The sequence below is a fragment of the Talpa occidentalis genome, unplaced genomic scaffold (genome assembly GCF_014898055.3).
Source record: "Talpa occidentalis isolate TD23 unplaced genomic scaffold, MPIMG_talOcc4v2.1 talOcc4.10, whole genome shotgun sequence".
Classification (NCBI taxonomy): Eukaryota; Metazoa; Chordata; class Mammalia; order Eulipotyphla; family Talpidae; genus Talpa; species Talpa occidentalis.
In genome coordinates, this window is record NW_023600993.1 from 32,914,002 (window position 1) to 32,933,900 (window position 19,899).

A 19,899-nucleotide genomic window follows, 5' to 3' on the forward strand; every position below is an offset into this window, starting at 1 on the left:
TCTATACTGTCCACCTCCCCAGTGTCAGGGTGGCAAAGGGCCAGCCCAAGGCCTGTGCAGCCCTTTCGGTCTGCACTAGTGCTCCATGGGCAATACTCACCAATCAGGCTTGCGGGGCGCGAGGTTGGCCAGGTCCTGGGGAGGCAGGAGACATATGTCAGGGCCAGAGGGGCCCAGTCGCAAGGGAAGAGATGGGACACAGAGGTAGGAAAATAGGAGGAAAGGCAGGAAGAAGGATGGGATGAGGGGGAAACAGGGAGGTGGGAAGGGAATAAAGAAGGGAAGAGAAAAAGGGAGGGCAGAGGAGAGACGATAGGGAAGGAGGAAAGAACCCACAGAAGCAGGACGGGAGAAGGGGCGCACAGGCACTCACCACTTCTTCAATGACGGGCTCTGGCTTGGCAGCTTCCAGCTGTTCCTTCACCTTTTCTTCCACTAGAGGGTGCAAGACAACAATGGAGACCATTGCACGCGGCAGCCACAGGTGAAGGGAGGATGCAGGCAGGTCTGGAGGGACCCTGGGCTTTCTTGTCCCTCTTATCCCCGGGGCCCCCAACCAGTCTGAGATGAAGACCCTGCAAAGGCAGCTCTGGAGGAAGGACTTGGGTTTCCCAGGAAGAAGGCAATGCTGGGGGAGAGCCAGCAGGAGGCAGACAGCCAGAGACTTAGACCTCCAGTCAGGAAGCACGGATGCTACCTTCAGTCTCCCAGGTGTGAATGAGAGGGCTGCCTGGGCACAGCCAAAGCACATTCTTGTGAAGGGCCTTGAGAACTGGCTTATCCAACTCCCATGGCTCCTGAGGGGGGACATTCTCGGACCCTGGACTGGGCAGGGCACAGGTGGCTTTTCTTTTAATCCCAATCTCCAGGTGTGTGCCCCTAAAACTAGGGTGCTGATCACCTAGAGGAGGCCACCCTCAGGCACCTCCCATCTCCACACAGCTACTATTACAATGGGACCCCAGGGGCAGCAAATGCCAAAGCACTAACAACAAACCTAGGGTCTGTGAGCTTTCTCCAACCCCACCACAGTTGGCCCTTGTTCCCTCATGCCTCACCTCCCTCAGCCTCAAGCGCTGATCCTGGCAAGACATGGGACCAGCTCCCCATCCTTCTCGGCCCTGCCTTACTGCTCTGACTGTAATGGCGCCCAAACCACAAAGCAAATCACCCGGAAAGTGTAATTCTCAGGGGCAAAGAAGATGGAAAAGCAGGCTGGGGTATGGTTCCGTGGCTAACACTTTATTCTTTTATGAGCTAAATGTATTTATTCATATATTGCTCGTATAGTTAAAACTTGAGGGCAAAAAGAAAAAAAGCAGAAGCACAAGGGCCAGAAGTCTGTGTGATAAAACACCCTATCTCTGGTATGGACGGCTGTCTGTGGACAGGCCACAGCTAGTCAGAGGCTCCTGGCTGCTGCACTGCTCCTCACATCACGGTGAGCATGGACAGGAACCCTCACTCCACCGGCAAGAGCACCTCTCTCCCCCTTCTCTGCGTTCAGGCACTTCCAGGCTTCCACCCTGCTGGGCATCTGCCTGCCCACTGCTCTCTGAGCACTGGAATTTGAGTCTTTATTAGGGTCTTTCACGCTGATCTTCCAAAGGCACACAGGACCCATAGCTCTGTCCTGCTGCCCACTGGCCCTAAGGTCACTTCCACATCCAGCCCAGAGCAGTCTTTTGAAGAAATGTGGCCTTTTCCCTTGCAGGAAGTCCCTGGGAGACCTCCAAATCAGGGTGTAAACAGGGCAGACCAGGCATGGCAGACCCTGAGATGGTCCTGGAGGCCCAACTCCCAGCTCCAGCACTGTTAGTTATTCTCCGAGAGTGGGTGACACCTGCCAAGTAGAAGCAACTGGCAGTGCCCTCAGAGCAGAGGCAGAGAAACACAGCCCACCTACCTGCAACTGGTTTCGCCTGGGGCACCCTCCTTCTCTTCAGGTCCTCATCCTCTGGGACATAGTTTCTCAACCTAAGTTCCCTGTGGGAGCAGAGAGAACAAGCAGAAATGAAGTGGAGTGTGTGCCACACTGGCAGGTGAGACTGTGAAAACATCACATACTTCCTAATCTTCCTCTGATGTCTCTGGAGATGGCCAAGTGAAGAGGGAACAGAAGCATCATTGGGCCAGTCAACCTCTCCCCCACCTTCAGTCTCAGCCCCTGGCTGCCTCAGCACTGGCTGTTCTCCCAAGGTCCCACTTGCATTGTCAGTCCTTCTCCAGAGCAGACCAGGGATGCCCAGGGAGCATTCATTGGACACCTCTCCTGGGATACCTCCATTTGACAGTTAAGGAAACTCAGAATCAGACAGACTATTCTGTAAGGTCACACAGCAATGCCTGTAGCACCTGAGACCAAGCAAAATGCAATTCCAAGCCAGGGCGAGAACTCCTGGGCCAAGTTCCTCCTAAAGGAGAAAGCCAATGTGCCTCAAGCCTGCCTTCTTCTCAGCCTGCTATCTCTCCTGAGACCTGTCCAAGGTTTGCTGGCCCCTCAGAAGCCTGGGCCTCCAGGACAGAGAACATTTTCACAACAGGAAGTTTCCCACAGGCAGTCATCTACCAAACCCTCTGTGCCCGGCATAAGTGTTGCTGACTTCCTAGCCCCTGGGCAGACAAGCTTATTAACAGGTGAGTGGCAGGTGTCTGTGACCACACAGCGAACAAGTGGCAGCTGTCTTAACTTCCACATGTCCCCTGCCCCCAGCTCACATACCATCTCCTTCCCCACTGTCCAGGACTCTGAGCCCACAGCTCCCCCCAGTGCCCAGCATGGCCTGTGTGGAGAAAACCAACTGCAGAGGCCTAGGGTCTGCCTCCTGTAAGATATAGGGACACATACCCTGCCTGCCTCTCCCTAATGGCTTATTTCAGGCCTGCCAGTAATCAGCAGATCACGGAGCCACCGAGAGAGAAAGTGGGGTGTGATTTGGTGCACTGACTTTTGTTCACAAGAAGGTATAGGGAGAAAAGCAGAAGAGAAACAGGGTGTGGGATGAAAACTGCAAGGACTAGTGAGAAAAAAAAAATTATCACTCTCAGAAACAGACTCAGGATTCTGCGACAATCAGTAGGAGAGGAAAGTCTGTTGAAACTATACCCAGTACTCATAGTGACAAGTACCCACCACGTCAGCCCTTGCAGCTGCCCAGCTTTTAGAAGCAGAATGAGAGGACACAGCAGGGGACAGGGAGAGGCCAGAGCAGCATGAGGAGGAAAAAGCAGCATGGGCTGGGAACAGCACCCCCAGCAGCCCTGCTACCCACTGTCCCTTGGCCCCTCCCAGAGCTGAGCACTAGTCAGGCAGTCAAGAACACCCAAGTACATCACTGAGGAACTGTCCCACTTTGGGCCTCAGTTTCTACATCCATAAATAAGGAAGCTATTCTGGGGTGTGTCCAGCCCTGTGAAGCCAGGGTCATGTCCTCCCCTGAGCCTAAGAGGAGACTGCCCCTCACCAATGCCCAATTAACTCCCCCTCCCACCACAGTTCCCTCACCACCAAAGGGCAAGAGTCTTTGGGTGAGGTCATGGGGCACTGGGTTCTGCTCCCAGGCTTTGTCTTACCAACACCAGACCAACGATTATCCCATACTCCTCCACCCCCAAAACAACTTAAGAAACAAACAAACAAACAAAAAAACCCACAAAGACAAGAGATACAGTTTTAAAAATCTATTTTGTTGGCCATGAGGCAATGAGGTTTTGAGAGGCTGAAATCAGAGAGAATTGGGACCGATGAGCCTGACACCTTTTCTCCCTTAAAACATTTGTGTATTTTCAAGTAGGGCTTGTTGAAATCTCGTGGGGCTAAAGAGACACAAATTGAAAGCAGCCAAGGAGCAGGGTTCTGGTAAACCGCTGCCCTATGACTCCCATCCTCAGAGCAGGGAATGAACTGAGGTAAAACACAGCTTTGTATGGGCACAGGTGTTGACTGGCCTGCCCTATGGCAGAAGGGGCAACTGGTGAGAGGAAGCCTCTGTCTTCATCAATCCCAAAGGGTTGGTTAAGGCACTCCTATGTGAGCTGCCTGCCAGCAGTTGCAATGAATTCTCTCTGGAGGAGAATAAGCTATCCAAAAACTTCAAATTTTCTCCAGGACTTTTAATATACAATATCCAGGATTCAATTATAGTCATGAAAAAATACAGACAACAGAAATATACTTTACAGGAGATCCCTATATTATATGATCACAAATGAAATGTGAAATTACTGAACTTAAGAAAAGTTCAGGGAGCTAGACCACAAGGTGAACTTTAGCTAAGAATCTAAAAATGTAAGAATTAATCAAACAGAAATTCCATAACTGAAAATATAACCAAAATTAAGAACTCGGTAAATGGGTTCAACAGTAATTTAGATACAGTTAAAGGATTAGTGAATTGCAAGATAGATCAAAAAAAAAATCCAGAGAAAAAACAGTGGAAAATACAAAAAAGAGCCTAAGAATATGGAATATTCTTATGAAACATATGGAACACAGTGAAAAGATCTAACATTTGTACAGTCCCAGAAACAATATTTAAAGAGATGCCGGCTGAAAATGTTACAACATTGATGAAAAATGCCTGACCATAAAGAAACACTGTGAACTCCAAAGAAAAACATACCTAACCAAATCACTATCAAACTACTAAACAAACAAGACTCTCAAATTAGATAAACACATCCAACCTTCAAATGAGAAACTAAAACTGACAACTTACCAACTAAAACAATGGAAATTCTAAGACATATAGGATATAGTGAAGGTGCTGAAAGTAAATATAATGCCACGCCAGACTGATAAGCCTAGACAACATAGCCTTCAAAGACTTTTCCAGACAAAGACAAATCAGGAAAATAAGCCATCAGAGAATCTGCTCAAGAAAGACTAAAGGGAGTGCTTTAGAGAGAAGGGAGATTATCTCAGATAGAAGCCAGCGAACCCACTGCCTTCTAGGTCCTGACCTTTGCAACCAAAAGCCCGAGACCACCCACAGTCCCCATCACGTAGGCAGCCATTGTCTGAGTTGAGTCACGCCGTCTCCCCCACAGCAGCTACCTGCGTGCTTCCATTCTCATTCCCTCTGATCCAGAGCCCCCAGCGTCCCCAAAACAAGTCTAAACCCAGACCCGGCCTAATCCCTCAATGGTTCCTCCACTCTGCTTTCTAATCAAATGTCCCCTGGGTCACTGCCAGCCCTGTTTGTTACACACTTTCCTGCCTGTCAAGCTTCAAGAGCCAGTTCAATGAGGTGGAACTGTGGGCAGACTCTACCCCCCTTCCCCAAATGTCCCCCCCCACCCCAAGGTATAGCTGACTACTCTCCTATGCCCCCTCTTTGCCACTCTTCCCTCTATGCAGCAGCCAGTACCACCAAGCACGTGGCCACTTGATGACGATGTCCTGCAAGCCCTGCCCTGCAGGCTCCTAGAGACCCAGCTCCAGCACTAGCACCCAGCAGCTCCAGGAAGGGCTGGGCGTACACATGTCTCCAACTATCAACAACAGATAAAGGAATTCCAGGGAGGGGATTGGGAATGGAGCTTTATGGGAAGGCTGGTGCTCTCTGGGCCTTTTAATACTTGGGGGATGATAAAGGAAACAAGAAATTGTGCCCAGGGGATGCAGAGAGCAGGAATGTGGCTGGGTCAGCATAGCCAGCTCCTAAGTGACATCCATTGTTTTTTGTCAAAGCAACAGAGCGATGCCCAGGTTTACATGCTACAGTCTCCTTCTCAAACTGGGGAAACTTCCTTTCCCATTTTCTCTTCACCATTTTCTCCCTGAATATCTGGGAGAGACCTGTCAAGTGCCCGAGCAGGTTCAGTGACCACTCCCAGGTCTTCCTCCAGGCCAACTACAGGGACATCAGTCATGGACTAGCCAGGGAGATCCCCAAGAAATCACCCCTCATAGTGTTTTATACACCTTCCCTAATGTAACTAAGGGGAAGAGGGTGAAGAGAGTTGATGTTCTCTATAAAATATGAAGTCCAGAAACAGAGTTTTAGAATGTCAAAGTAAAAGAAAGTTTCCAGATTATCTGGTTTAATTCCTTCTAGCTCCTGGCCCACGAGACCCATTCATTCATGCTGTCAGTCTTAAATCTTTGGAAGATTAGCCTCTCTTCTCATCCCATACGTCTTGGGGCCACTCCATACTCACCCCTCTATTCTGGACCCCTGGATAGAGGCCAGAGTTGGACTATTTCACATGGCTTGCTCCCTGAGAACAAGGCCCTCCTGCCCTGGTTATTTGCCCATCCTTCCCATATAACCCCTCCCATGCCCCACCTCTCCAGCAACCTGAGAGAGAAAGTTGTGGTAAGGCTCTCCACATAGCAGCAGACGCTGAGGAAAGTGAAGTCCACCACAGGCTGCAAGACTCTTGTGGGCCAGCACTTCAGCACTGGCTGGAGATGCCTGTAGCTCTGCTCCAGACTACTTTCATTTTCAAATTTAGAGTACTGAGACACCAAGCCTCTTCCAGAAAACACACACACACACACACACACACACACACATCCCTAATAACTTTCTGTTTCCATTAGGTTCTGCACAGAAACCTACTCCCACATCCCAACATAAATAATAAACCATGACAGTGTGGTTAAAACACCTGGAAATTTTACTATAGGTCAAATACAAGATCAAGATGGATACACAGAAATATATGAGCTATGGAGGGATGTTTTTGTTTGGTGGCTACTTAGCATTTTAATATAGGACACCTGGTGGCTGGCTTAACAGTAAATGAAACTATTAAAGAACCCAGCAACTTCCTACTCATGGGTGGAGGATACTGTCCTCCAGCTGTCCCTCAGAGGGGCAACTGGCCTCACTCTGGGGATGGCAATATATAAGGCAGTAATATAAGGCAATAAAAGCTCCCCCTCTTCTATCCAGCCATCTCCACCTCCACCCCAGCAGCCCTCCCCAGGCTTCCTGTCCTCCTGACATACAGAGAAGATGCAGGTTGGCTGGAGGACAGGACACCAACTGCCCGTGTGCTGAACACGGCCACCTCACATGGACAGGGCTCCCAGAGGGTTTCAGGTAAATGGGGTGGGAGCTCCAGCACGCCCTATCCTTGATATCCTGTTCCACACCCCAAAGACAAAAATGAACAGGATAATACTTCCTTCCTTCTCAGCAGGAACACCAGCCACAACCTGCTTCCCAGGACAGTCCTTCAACTTAAGAGGTAGGTAGTTGCCAAAGCTTTCTAGATGTGGAAAACAGTCCAGAGCGACTCACGGATGTGCCCAAGATCTCTGAGAGAAAGTAGAGTCAGTCAGAATCCAAATTCTGGTCTTCAGATGGGCCCTTGTCCCAGCTCCCTGCGCTGGGCTCCTTGGGGACCAGCAGTCACAGTGGAAAAGTAAAGACTGCCTGCCAAGGTGACTGGGGTGGCAGAAGTGGGGTCCTGTCCAGAGTCACAGGTCTCTCAGGCAGTGCTCTCGGTTTCGCTTTTCTTGAAGAAAAAAATCATGCTGGGCCCTCCTGCATCCCCCCAACCCCAGAGTTTGCCTACAACACCATTTATGAAACTCCTCCCCACTCCTCTGAGCTCTGCCAGAGACAGAACCCTCCCTTAGTCCCCAAAATCACAGTGGATCGCAGATGTTAAAGGCAGGAGCTTTTGAAATAATGCAATCATGCCTTCACCTAAAACAGAGATCAGAAGAGCCAGAGTTGGCTGGGGGTGAAACCTACATGGGAACCCCACCAAGAGATTGAGAGCTCTGGTTGCACAAGTGTACCCAGCTGTGTCAGCCCCGAGAGTGCCAAGTACCCAGCCCCCAAGGGATGGTGCAGAAACAACCACAGTTGTTGAAGGCAAGGACCAGGGTCAAGCATTAGCTAAGCCAGGCCCTTGCCCAGGCGGCGCTGCCAGCACATTCCGGTCATGTGCTCTGCCTGACTCCTACCCAAGACTCTGTAGAACCCAACCCAAGTTCTCTACATTGACAGGCTGTGCTCTGCCCCCAACTCACCTGAAAATGCAGAGCAGCTGGGCACTTAAAGAATTAGAAACAGGGCCTCCCTAGTGGCACAAGAGGTTAAGCACTGCACTATGAGGCAATCAGCAGCCTCTGCAGCATGAGTTCGATCCCCGGCCGGGCAGGTGCCACTGCCACATGGTAAGGTAGACCTCTCCTCTCTGGCCCGCTGCTCCCCTCAGCAGTGTATTTCAGTCAATCTGCCTGTTCTGTTCCTCATTCTGTCTCTGGTGAATCCTCTCACCCCACCCCACCCCCATATCTCTGGCCTGTACCCCAGCTCCTATATGCATAAATAGATGAATCTTTGAGGAAAAAGAAAAAAAGAATTAGAAACAGTTGATAGAGCAAAAATCAAAGACTGAAAACAAAAATTGTGGTGTCCCCTAAGATACAGTAAGTAGTCACTGAGAATGAGATGGTCATATATGGTGTGTGGAAAGTGCTACCACACAGCAGGATATATACATAGATATTTCTATTTTCTAAATTCTCCACTACTAAAAAGAATCTAGCATTTTTGTACTTTGAGTATCAATTTAAATTTAAAAAGAAGAGAGATAACGGTTTATGGTGGCTGAGTTGAACCTCAAAGGACTGGCCACATGAGAACTGGACTGGCCATACTGGCCATCAGGGGCCCAGACAGTGGCCTCTCACCCTCCTGGGGCACACAGCCTTCCACAGACACCACTCGGGAGAGGCAGATGGTGGTTAACCCCATGAGGGTGCCCTGAGTACAAACTGCCTGGCCCTGCTGTAGGCCGCCAGACAGACCTCCTACTTTTACCACACAGCTGCCAGGCATCTCTGATCCCTCAGGCTCCAGCCAAGAGGGCCTGCGGGACAAAGGCCACAGCATCTGCCGACTGGGGAGACAGTACTAGAGGAAAGGCGACCGAGCAGAACCAAGTCTGGCCTGCTTTGGGAGCTTGCAGGCAGAGGACAGGACAACTGCTTCCCCATGTGTGACGTTATGGCACTGGGTGTGTTCAGCTGTTCTCCACCCAGGCTGCATGCCTGATAGGGAGAGGGGCAGGGGTATGGGGGGAAGTGGAGGGCCAAGAGGGTCACAATGCCAGTTCCACTCCCTCTCAGTTAGGAGATCTTAGACAAGTCACATCACTCGTGTTTCCTGTGGTTTCCTCACCTCCCAGTGACCACCAACCTACCCCCACACAGGAAGGACAATTTAGTGAGAAGAGCTAGGGAAGCACTAAAGATCATGACACACGAGGTAAGACTTTTTTCCATGAAGAAAGGACCTGGCTGTACACCAACCCACCCCTTGCATAGAAGGAAGGGCCCAGCCTGGTCACATGTGAGTTGGCTTCCCACACCACCTGTCTTGTTTGTTCTATATTCCTGCGCTATTCCTGAGTAGCAGGCTCAGGAAAAACAGGGTGGCCACAGGTCTCTGTGCTGCTGCCTCAGCATGAGTCATTGAGCCATGGGCCATCCACACTACCCACGGCTGGGGCAGCCCCAGGCCTGCAGCGAGGTGAGACAACTCAGGAAGTGTGGTCTGTTACCGCTAGAGTGGAGCAATGTTTGCCGAATCAAGCTGACGTCATGGATCTTAGGGCACACCCTGGTGCACAGGCACCATCTTTGGGCCCCAACTCACAGAGAAGAGAAGGCGTTGCATTTGTCAGCCTTCAAGGTTTGGGTGCCAGGCCAGTGTTGGGCTGGGCCTTAGCTGGGGTGGGGCCCCTCTCTACAGGGAGTTGGAGAACCTGTTCTCCATCCCAAAGAAGTAAAACTAGTGGCCCAGTTTCTTCAGCAGGAACTGACACCTATCCCAGGGGGGACCACTGTCTCTGAATGTGACTGCTTCAGTGGGTACAGACGCTGATCCAAAGCACAGGGGTTGGTGCTTGTGGGGCAGAGGGTGTGGGATTTGCTTGTTCAGGCACTCAACAAGACACGCTCCCCTGCCCCATGTCCAACAGGGTGTGCATCAGCTCCCCTCTCCTCCCACCTGGCAGGATGGCTAAGACTATCAGTCACAAACCCTACCCTAGACATGTCTCAACTACACATATCAGCCGACCTGCCATCAGGAGGAAGTGACTGTGGGCTTAAAAATAACAAAAGCAGCTGACATGATCATCTCTTTCCAGGGCCACCAGCTCACATCGTATCTAGGTGGTAAGCAGGGGTTGTGTTAGAGATGAGTCATGGACACCCCTGTAGAGTTAGCCACAAGGGAAGGTTGGCTGCGAGGCCAGATCCAACCCAGAGGAGCAGCAGGGGCACTTCTGGGGGGCAAGGACATGTCTTTCCTTCCCACAGAGCCTGGACTGAGCAGGCAGACCTGCTGTGGACTGACTATGCAGTGGGGATTTGTTGTATGGGGATGGGATAGAATTTACCCTGAAAAGGGTAGCAAACCAACTATAAACCAGAGACACACTACAGGGGTGGGGGGGGTATGGAGAGGAAGGACTAGGGTCAAAATAAGGGGGGGAGGGGTGCAACTGTATGGGGAATACAACCAAAATGAAAATGCATACATTGTACAAAAATGAAAAATGATGTAAGAATTGTATAAAATAAAATATTAATATAAAAAAAGAAAAGGGTAACAATTTTAAAAGGAAGTTTGATCTATAGACTTCACACATTTCCAATAAAAACCCCAGCAAACTTCTTTTTACACCTATTAGCAAGCCGATTCTAAAATTTTGTTTATTTATTTATTTTAAAGATTTATTTATTTATTTATACAAGCACTGGGTACAGTCAGAAGCGCGGGAGGGTGAGAGAATTCACCAGAGCCAGAGTGGGGAGCAGAGCAGGCAGACTGACGAAATACATTGCTGAGGGGAGCAGCAGGTGGCAGGAGAGGTCTGCGCGCCATGGGGGACCCTCGCCCAGGGGCCAGGGATCGAACCAGCGCTACAGAGGCTGCAGGCAGCTTCGCAACCCAGTGCTCAACCACTGCGCCACCGGGGAGGCCTGATGATTATAAAATTTTTTTTTAAAAAAGACAAAGGAACTAGACTAGGTAAGATTCTGAAAAGGGTCTCCTTGAGCAGATGGGCAGGAGCACAGATAGAGAGGAAGGCGGTTAGCTGTGCTGCATAGCTGGTCAGATCCTGGGACACCTGCTTGCAGTGCTGTTGGATACTCCCCCCATCCTCCACAGCAAACCCTGGCCTTACAGTATACCCATCCCATGAGACAATTGAATCTGCAATATGACGCCACTCATCTTATTTCCTAAAGAATTAGCTACTGTACCAAGTAAGGGAGGCTCCACAAAGGGGTTCCTAACCATTAATTTCTGGGTCACATATGCTTATTTCTACTCTCCACCCACCTCACTGTATTCCCAACTACTGACCTATTTGCAAAGTTAGCACAGGTCTTGTGTAAAAGTTAATTCTAACCCTTACAAGTATGTCTCAAATCCTTTGGCTATCTCAAGAGGGCCTCAAAGTGTCTTCCTCTGCCCAAAGCCTAAGCACCAGCACCAGGAAACAGTTACAGCAAGTTTTAGTTTTCTCCACCATCTTTCAGTTGAAGACACTCAGGTGAGGTTCACGGAGTCACTGTGGCTTGTCCAGAGTCAAAAAACTAATAACTGGCAGGACCTGACCTCAAACCTAGGAGCTACTTTCAAATCTTGAGTTCTCTCCATCTGCCTAGTTCCTACATTTTGGGTGGCTACTGTTGAACAAAGAACCACCTCAACATTTATTTCCCTAAGACCTGTCTGGGTTAAAAGAAAGCACATGATAAACTAGCTGACACCAATTAATGGAACTGGCCACAGGCCTGTGCAGGGGCTCCTAGTTCACCACTAAATCTTCTCCTCTGTTCCAGAGGCCTGATAAAGCCTGGGCTGGGTTTATGAGCAGAAGTTGGGGGGATATCTGTCCATGCCTCCCCAAGAAGCACTTAGTCCTTTCACGCAGCTGGTTCACACCTCTGGATCTCTGCTGTCCAAATCCTACCCTCTGGGGTCCCAAACTCAAGAGGCATGTTCTTCATGAGGCCTTATCCTGCAGCCCTCAGCTGAAGGCAGCGGGAGTGAGCACTGCACTCCTCTCAGGACACTTCAGTAGGGCTGATGCTTCCTACCTGGCACCTGGTCTCAACCTGGCCTGGCCTGGGCAGAAACAGGCTATTCTTACCTCCCAGAAGCTGAGGAAGCCAAGATGCTCACTGGTACCTGGCAAAGGAGACTGTGGCAGGGGTTGTAGCCTAGGGGCCCTCTAGAGTCTACTCCTAAGCTATAACCATCCTGCTGGGAGTACCTGGTCCAAACACGGAGTACAGATGAAGAGAAAGCCCCCCTGCCCTTCTTTCTGGGATGGACACAGACTGTTGCCAATGGATGCCTTCTGGTAAGCCCATGCCTAAGTCTTGGACTTACAGACTGGGTAAGTATACACAGGCCTGGCCCCTGGTACAGGGACCAAGGCTTTGCCCTGTCTCCTTGAATAACCCAGGCAAGTTCCTGGCCTGTAAAAAAATCAGGAAAGTCCACTTTTCCTGGGGTGCTATAAGTGTATAGTTCTTTCTAACAACCAGGGGAGTGACTGAGCATCAGGTCCTGTCAGATAGGGGATGCTTAAGGAAGTCCACCTGTCCAAATTCTCTAGAAGTACTGCTCCAGAAGTCAAGCTCCTGATTACCAGGCCAGGGAACCACACTTCACTACCTCAAAAGAGGCAAGATCAGGCCTCCCAGGTGGCACAAGGGGTTAAGCACCACACTATGAAGCAATCCGCAGCCTCTGCAGCACAAGTTTGATCTCAGGCCGGACAGGGAGAAGCCATATGACAAAGCAGACCTCTCCCGTCTCGCCTGCTGCTCCCCTTAGCAGTGTATTTCAGTCAGTCTGCCTATTCTATTCTCCGCTCTGTCTCTGGTAAATCCTCTCACCCCCCACATCTTTGGCCTGTACCCCAGCTCTTGTATGCATAATCTTTTTTTTTTTTTTTTTTTAAAGAAAAAGGCAAGATCAGAGAAAAGCAGAACAAAATGAGCTGAAGGAGAACTCAATTCGGTATCTAGTGTGCCAGGTCCCTGGGCTGCTTTGAGGAAAGAAGCAGAAGCCCTGACTGTGCCCAGCTCAGCAGGCTCAGTAAGGGCCTTCAGGAGGGTCATGTGCTCTACCACAAATGACCCGTTAAAACCTAGCCAGTGAGCAGGGTCTCTCCTACCCAGAGCTCACCCACAGGAACTAGGAACTGTGCACCCCCTTTGCTTTCTTTTACACACTGCTTTCATTATGAAACGGGTACAGAGAAAAATTCAGAGAGTAACACCACACATATATTCATCTTCCCCACAGTCAACAAAAGCAACATTTTGCCGTATCTGAGACAAGATTGTCCCTCCTCTTTTTTTTTCTATTATAGAAATCACCTACTGTAACTGGTTAAAGTTTTTCTCTATTTCTGTTTCCTCCCAGCTTCCCCAGCAGCACTTTGAGGCCATGAGCTGGTGTTATTCCTGTGAGTGTGCTTACACTTCCACCACCTCACTTCACAGCCCTGACAACTTCCACACACTTGGTGATTTGTTAACAGCCCGCTCCCTCTAGAGAATATCAGCTCCACGCAGGGAAGGGCTGGATTTTGTCCACTGTTACCTCCCTGGGACCTAGACTGGTGCCCACTACAAATCAGGCAACCAACCATGTCAGTATTTGTTGCCTGAACAACACATGCGCATATCACTCTGTGTGCTGCTCATGTCTCACTTCAGAAGCCTGCTTCTTCTTCCACTCAACCCCATCTGAGATTCAATCACATGGTCACATTCCAAGTTCTCTACTGTGTAACCCAGCCACCCGCCTGATAACCAGTGACCCTTCTCTTTTCTCATCAAGGAGAAGGCGGGTCAGAGAAAGCACCTCCCGGCAAGCAGAGACAGTTCAGAAATTGGGACAAAGCTCTAGCCAGTCAATGACTGCGAGTCTTAAGAACAAACCAGAAGAAAACCAAAGAGCCCCTCCGCAATTACCACAGAATGGGAGAAACTGTACAGGTACCCAAGTTACTCAAAGCGAGGGTCACTCCAGAAAGGAGCAACCACCTGATCTTCATCTCTCTGTCACCAATGATGAAGCCCTCCTGGGTTGTTGGGGGCAGAGGCAGCGGAGGTGGTGAAAGGGGAGGAAGGGGCCTAAGGCCCAACAAGAAAGCACAGAGCTCAGTGTTAGGGTGGCAAAGGTTCCAGCACCAGCATTTAGCATCACCAGATTCTCAGTACAGAGCTATTACCATCTCTGAGCACACAGAAGTGGCAAGGATCCTGAGGAACTGCTTTGAGCATGGTGTACATGCGCTTTGTAAACTGTCGAGTCACATGCTCACACATATCCACACGCCCATGTGGACTTGAAAAAGCCCGGTCCTGTATGAAATGGGCTCCTAAATACGAAGACAAAGATGCATCTGGAGAGGGTTCCACCACACTGGTGAAGGGAAATGAACTGTGACATCAGGAAGGCCTGCTCCCATGCTCCCACCCAGCTTCCTCCAGGGACAGCCCTCCCCTCCTACTGCCTACCTTCTAGGTATCAAGATCTGCTCCCCCAAGTGAAAAGGACTCTGCACAGGCCACGTGCCTGAAGACACTGCTCAGGGAGAGGACATCACGATCCCCTGCTACACAGACATTAGAAGAAAACACTAATGGCCTGATCCTAAGCAGAGCTCTCCAGCCACCTCGTGACCCCAGCCCAGGGCTGGGTATGGGCAGAGGGCACAAGAGCCCTGAACTGCAGGCCCAGAAGTGCTAGTCAGACACGAAGGCTCCTCTGACTACCTGGGACCAACTGCCAGCTCCACCCTTCCCCATACCTGGTTCTGCAGACAATTTCTTGGGCATTTTTTATGCAAAGCAGCATCTGAAGCATTGTAGAAGTTCCTGTCCTGGAGACTAGGGAGGGGGGAGAGTGAGCCTGCAACCACAGGGAAGTGGTGGTAAATGAGGCAACTGAAGCTGACGAACAGGTGACAGGATTTGGTAAAGTAAAACAAAAACTCTACATGAACTGCTGAGCGGGGTGGGAACACAAAGAGAAAGTGGAATCCTCTGAGCTGAGCTTGCTGTGAAGACATGTCAAAAACAGAGAGGAGATGAGAAGGAATTCCAGCATGTTCAGGAAGTGCTGAGTGGCCAGGGGTGGGTCAGGGGAACCAGAGGAGGCTGGAACAGAGCAGCTGACCCAGGCAGAGCTTGGCACACCCAGTGAGAAGTCTGGACCTGATCTGGCAGGCGCTGTAGAACCACGTCACACAGGGTGTTTGATGAAATGATGGGAAGGTTCGGAAGAAAATACTAATGGCTGGGTGACAGCCGGTCAGTGGAGGAGAAGGCACAGGGCTCCAATGAGGGAGAAGGGTGAGGATGTCAGGTCTGAACAGAGGCCCATGGTGGAGAGGAAGCAATTTGGTAGCAACTGGGAAGCAGAGTTGGGAAGACGTGGAAACCAGCAGGTGTGGAGGAGCATGCCTGGCAGAGGGGTGTCCAGCAATTACCTGTGCTTCTCCCCTTCTTCCTCCCCTTCTCTGAGCTGCTTGGTCTTTGGCTCCCCATCTTCTTTGTCCTGCAGAGGAAGAAAGAAAAGCACCTGCTCAGATGAACAGTCCTACTCCCAGTCACAGCACAGGTAGCTGACAAAGCACAGGCAATCACAGAAGCCAGCCACCCTGTTAGCACCACGTGGCATGCCAGCTCCAAGCAGGATGCATGCCTGCTGCAACTGACAGCAGCAGGGCTGGAGCCTCACTCCTGACCACTCAATTCCCCTGGCAGCATTAAAAAATCCGTTGGCCCCAGGGTGGGCCTCAAGGAACACTAGCAGGAGGAGATGGAAGATTTTAGATAGTAAAAAATTATTTTAGTCGGGGCCACAGAGGGCCCACACAGGCAGGCCACTAGCTACTTTCATGGGTCTAGATGAAGCCACACACCTAGCTGGGAGAGACTGTCAGGAGCAGCGGCCACCAGCTCAGGCCTCCCGATTCCCCCTTCAGACCAGGGGCCTCTCCAGATGTTCCTGTTTGGTCTCCTTTAGGAGCAGAACTCACACTAGGACTAAGCTTATAAACAAGATTCACTCTTGCCATGTATTCAGAGAGACAGAGGGAAGGGGAACTAGTTGTAAGTTTCCATGTGAAATTTTTCTATTAAGTCTGGTTCTTTTGTCTTCCACATGCCACCCGCCCTCCCCACCCCACCCCCATGCCCCAATATCCTTTAAGTCTAGAGGAATCATGTTCATCTTGTCTGCTGGGTGCACCAGGGACCACAACAGGGCACCACCACGCTGCTTCCACCTGCAGCAGAAAATGCCTTCCTGAGCTTTCCCCCTTTCTACCTGGTTACTGCCCTGGAGATAGATAAGCAAGGTATGCACACATGTGTGCACTCAAATGAGTCACCACACACTTGGTGTATGGGGGAGAGACTCCAGGGTCTCCCTGCACACCAGGGCCAGCCCACCAGAAGGTGTCAATGTGCACTTCATCACGGCCAGCGACCTGCCTTTCACTCTCACTGGAACATTGTTCTGAGGAGACATCTGTAAGCCCAGGCAAGCTGTAGTGATAGATAGAATAAGCTGGAGCTGACATACACACTATAAGTAAAAAAATTACTTGACCATCTCCTAGAAGCTTGTTTTTGCCACAGATATCTGCCTCCCTGAGAATGGCTTTTGCTTTATGCGTCGCTTCCTGCCGATGTTCACCATGGAGACCCTGAGAACAGCCAGACCCCCATTCCTTGGCCGCACACTTATGGGGGAGGCCACCAAAGCTGGGAGGAGGCCTGGTTCTGAAAAAGTCTTTTACAATGTGAACAGATTAATTTCCCTTTCGTTCCCTCATCCTAGGGCAGTTCGGTCTCATGGGGATGAGGCAGCAGGAAAAAGTGACAGCAGCTACATGAAGTCAACATGATTCTGTCAGGTGGGTGGGAGACTTCTACAGAAGTGGGGAGTTGCTGGATGGGGAGACTGGATATGAAGGCCCATCCTGGAGGAGAGCATAGCTTGAGCAGAGGTGGGGTATGGTCTGAGAACATGCAGGTGATTGAAGCAGCAGTCAGGGTGAAGATGATGCCATGCTGTCAAGGCAGATGGACCCATCATAAGGGTTCTGGCAACGGGAGCCAGACGACTTGCTAGGCAGGAAGACTCTGGGGTAGAGAGACATTCATCTGGTGATGACCAAAGAGGGAAGAGATGGCAGAGTACAAACTTCCAAATAAGAAACAAGTTAGAGGTCTCCACGTGGCCCCCAGGGCTGCTGGGGTGTGGTGGGACCTTCCACAGGGGCCCAACTGACACAAGCACCCCTCCCAGACTAAATACTAGCTGATTAAGCAAACCAGAAGCTGAGCATTCAGACCTAAAGCTCCTTCCCAACTGCCAGACTCCCTGGTGGCCAGGGGAAGGGAGTGCAGGACGCCTCTCATGGTGAGTAAGGACAGAGGTAGAAGAACAGCTTTCTCCAAGGCAGGTTGATGGCAGCCCCACAGAAAGCTGCTTTCCAAGTTGGGGTGATTAACCTGAGCCAGCTGGTAGAAGACGGTAGGGACTTCAGGAATAGCCTTTGGGAGGCAGCCTTTGCAAATATCATGCCTTCCCAGTCCTTGAGCAAGGACAAACTCTACAGCCATTACTGCCACCACCCACCCAAGTCCCAGAGACATTCAAGTGCCTCCACAAAGGCCAAGCTATTCATTAACAAGTGAGAAAACACCCCACCATATAAATGACATTTAAAAAACTACCCAGAAGCCTGGCGGGGTCAGGGGGTTGCGCAGCTTCAGCTCTGCAGACAGTATGAGGTTATGAATGACCCCAGCCTGGGATGCTATGCAAAGAGCAGGGACACAAACAGACCATGTCAGTAGAGGAGCAGGGTGCCAAAGCATATTCCATTCTTCCTGCTAAATTCAGCAGGATTATGAGCATTCTTGAGAAAGAAAATACCTTTTGGGCAATCTGGCCTAGGTCACAAGGCATGCCCTCATTGCCTCGACGGTGGCAGGATGTGCAGACCAACCTCATGACCCACCCCAGCAAGAGGACAGACTCAGGGCCTCCCCTGGTGACACAGCAGTTGAGCGCTGGGCTGCAAAGCTGCCCGCAGCCTCTGCAGCGCCAGTTCAATCCCCGGCCACCGGCGAGGGTCCCACATGGCGCGCAGACCTCTCCTGCCACCCACTGCTCCCCTCAGCAGTGTGTTTCGTCAGTCTGCCTGTTCTGTTCCCTGCTCTGGCTCTGGTGAATTCTCTCACCCTCCCGCGCTTCTGACCTGTACCCAGTGCTTGTATAAATAAATAAATAAATCTTTAAAAAAAAAAAAGAGGACAGACTCAAGGGCTGGGGGAGGCCATTGCCTATCAGGTCCTTGATTCAACCAACAAGGACCCCTGAGAAATGACTGTCAGGGAAAGGAAAAGGATTTGCCAAGGTCACAGAGCCTGTCAGTGGTCGCTGCAGGTCTGAATCAAGGTCCCCCTGCCAGTTTCCCGTCAGGATATGAGATAGTATATCAAGGGTGGCACTTAGTTTCTAAAAACAGCTGATCCTCATTCCCTCTCCAGTGCGCCCCACCCTGCAGATCTGGATGTGTCCACAGATCAGACCTGACACAGCAGCAGTATCTGGGTGTCAGCCCCATGAACACCCAGCAAGAGTGCAGATGCACAGCATCCCCAGGGAATCTAGAGACACCTCACCTACCCCAGACCCTTAAATCCTGCTCACTGCCTAACCCCTCCCTACACACACCCTTCCCAAATCTCCCCACCACTTCCCAAATAGCTATTCGCCATTACTTCCCCTCTCCTATGCCACCCTGTAGGTTCCCACCAACACCCAGCCTGAAGCCATATTCCCCTTCGCCCCAGCCTGCCAGAGCCCTCTACTCTGGAGAAGTCAACTGCCTGCTGTGCTCTGTCCTTCCTCAGGGGCAGCTGTGCTGGGGCAGGAGTACACGCCGCTCCCTCTCCGCTGCCTGGGCTCTCCTTTCCAGCAGAGTGAGGGAGGCAGGCAAGGGTGAAGAGACATTCCAACTTCTGATCTAGGTTCCTCCCACCATTACAGTACACTGAAGCAGTTGGGAACCCAATAGGAGGAAATGGTGGGGGGGGGGAGCAGCACAGAAACTCTTCCCAACGCCAGGTAAATATGCCTCATTAGCTCTGAGTATGCCTCGCATAATGGAAATGATCCTTCTGTTCAATGATCAAGAGAGAACAATACCCCAAATCCTAGGTGAAACTGGCCCCAATTTGAGCCTTTCCAATTCAGTTTTGGGCTCAGGGTGGAGAAAACTGAAAGACAGGGGGCACAGAGACCTGGGGAAGGCAGGGAGGGGAGCAGGAAGGGACTGAATGTAAAGGCAAACCTGGCAGGTTTCACAACTTCACCCTGTTGCTGTCCTCAGAGCCAGATCAGCCTAGTGGTGGGGTGGAGGGACTTCCTGTGAGCTGCACTCCAAGGGCACTTAAGGGGTAGGGCAGTCACCCGCAGCCTGACTCACCCTGAAGATACAGTGATAAGGCCTGGGCTAAATGCCACCATTCCGGGCTGCAGAAACTGCCCAGTCCTTGACTGCCCAGAGACTGGGGGAGGGTTTGGGAGAGGGCATGCTGATTCTTCTGGGCTGACAGCAATCCCTCAATCTGGGCCCCAGGCATTCAATTTGCTGCTAGGACTATCTGACCCATGTGCCCACTCTGTCTGCTCAGCAGGCGGCAAGTTCCTTGAGGGTAGATGCTTGTCTTACCTGCCTGTCCTGGCTGGACACGACTTACAGCAGGCACAGCACAGAGAGCCATGTGGGCTCGGGCTAGAACACAACCGGCAATCAGGCTCAATTTTGTCCTGCTATGTGACCGTGGGCAAGATATTCAAA

At 50.9% G+C, this 19,899-nt stretch overlaps 1 protein-coding gene across 3 annotated transcripts in view; it reads right to left on the reverse strand.

Annotated features, from left to right (window-relative positions):
• CCDC12 (coiled-coil domain containing 12) overlaps positions 1 to 19,899 on the reverse strand; it is a 54,783-nt gene that overhangs the window by 8,668 nt on the left and 26,216 nt on the right. For all 3 annotated transcript variants that reach the window (XM_054693742.1, XM_054693744.1, XM_037527987.2), the window contains exons 2-5: positions 15,505 to 15,572; positions 1,907 to 1,986; positions 374 to 435; positions 101 to 135 (exon numbers count right to left, since the gene is read on the reverse strand). In XM_054693742.1, coding sequence (XP_054549717.1) covers positions 101 to 135; positions 374 to 435; positions 1,907 to 1,986; positions 15,505 to 15,572 — 245 coding nt within the window. The remainder of the gene's footprint in view (positions 1 to 100; positions 136 to 373; positions 436 to 1,906; positions 1,987 to 15,504; positions 15,573 to 19,899) is intronic.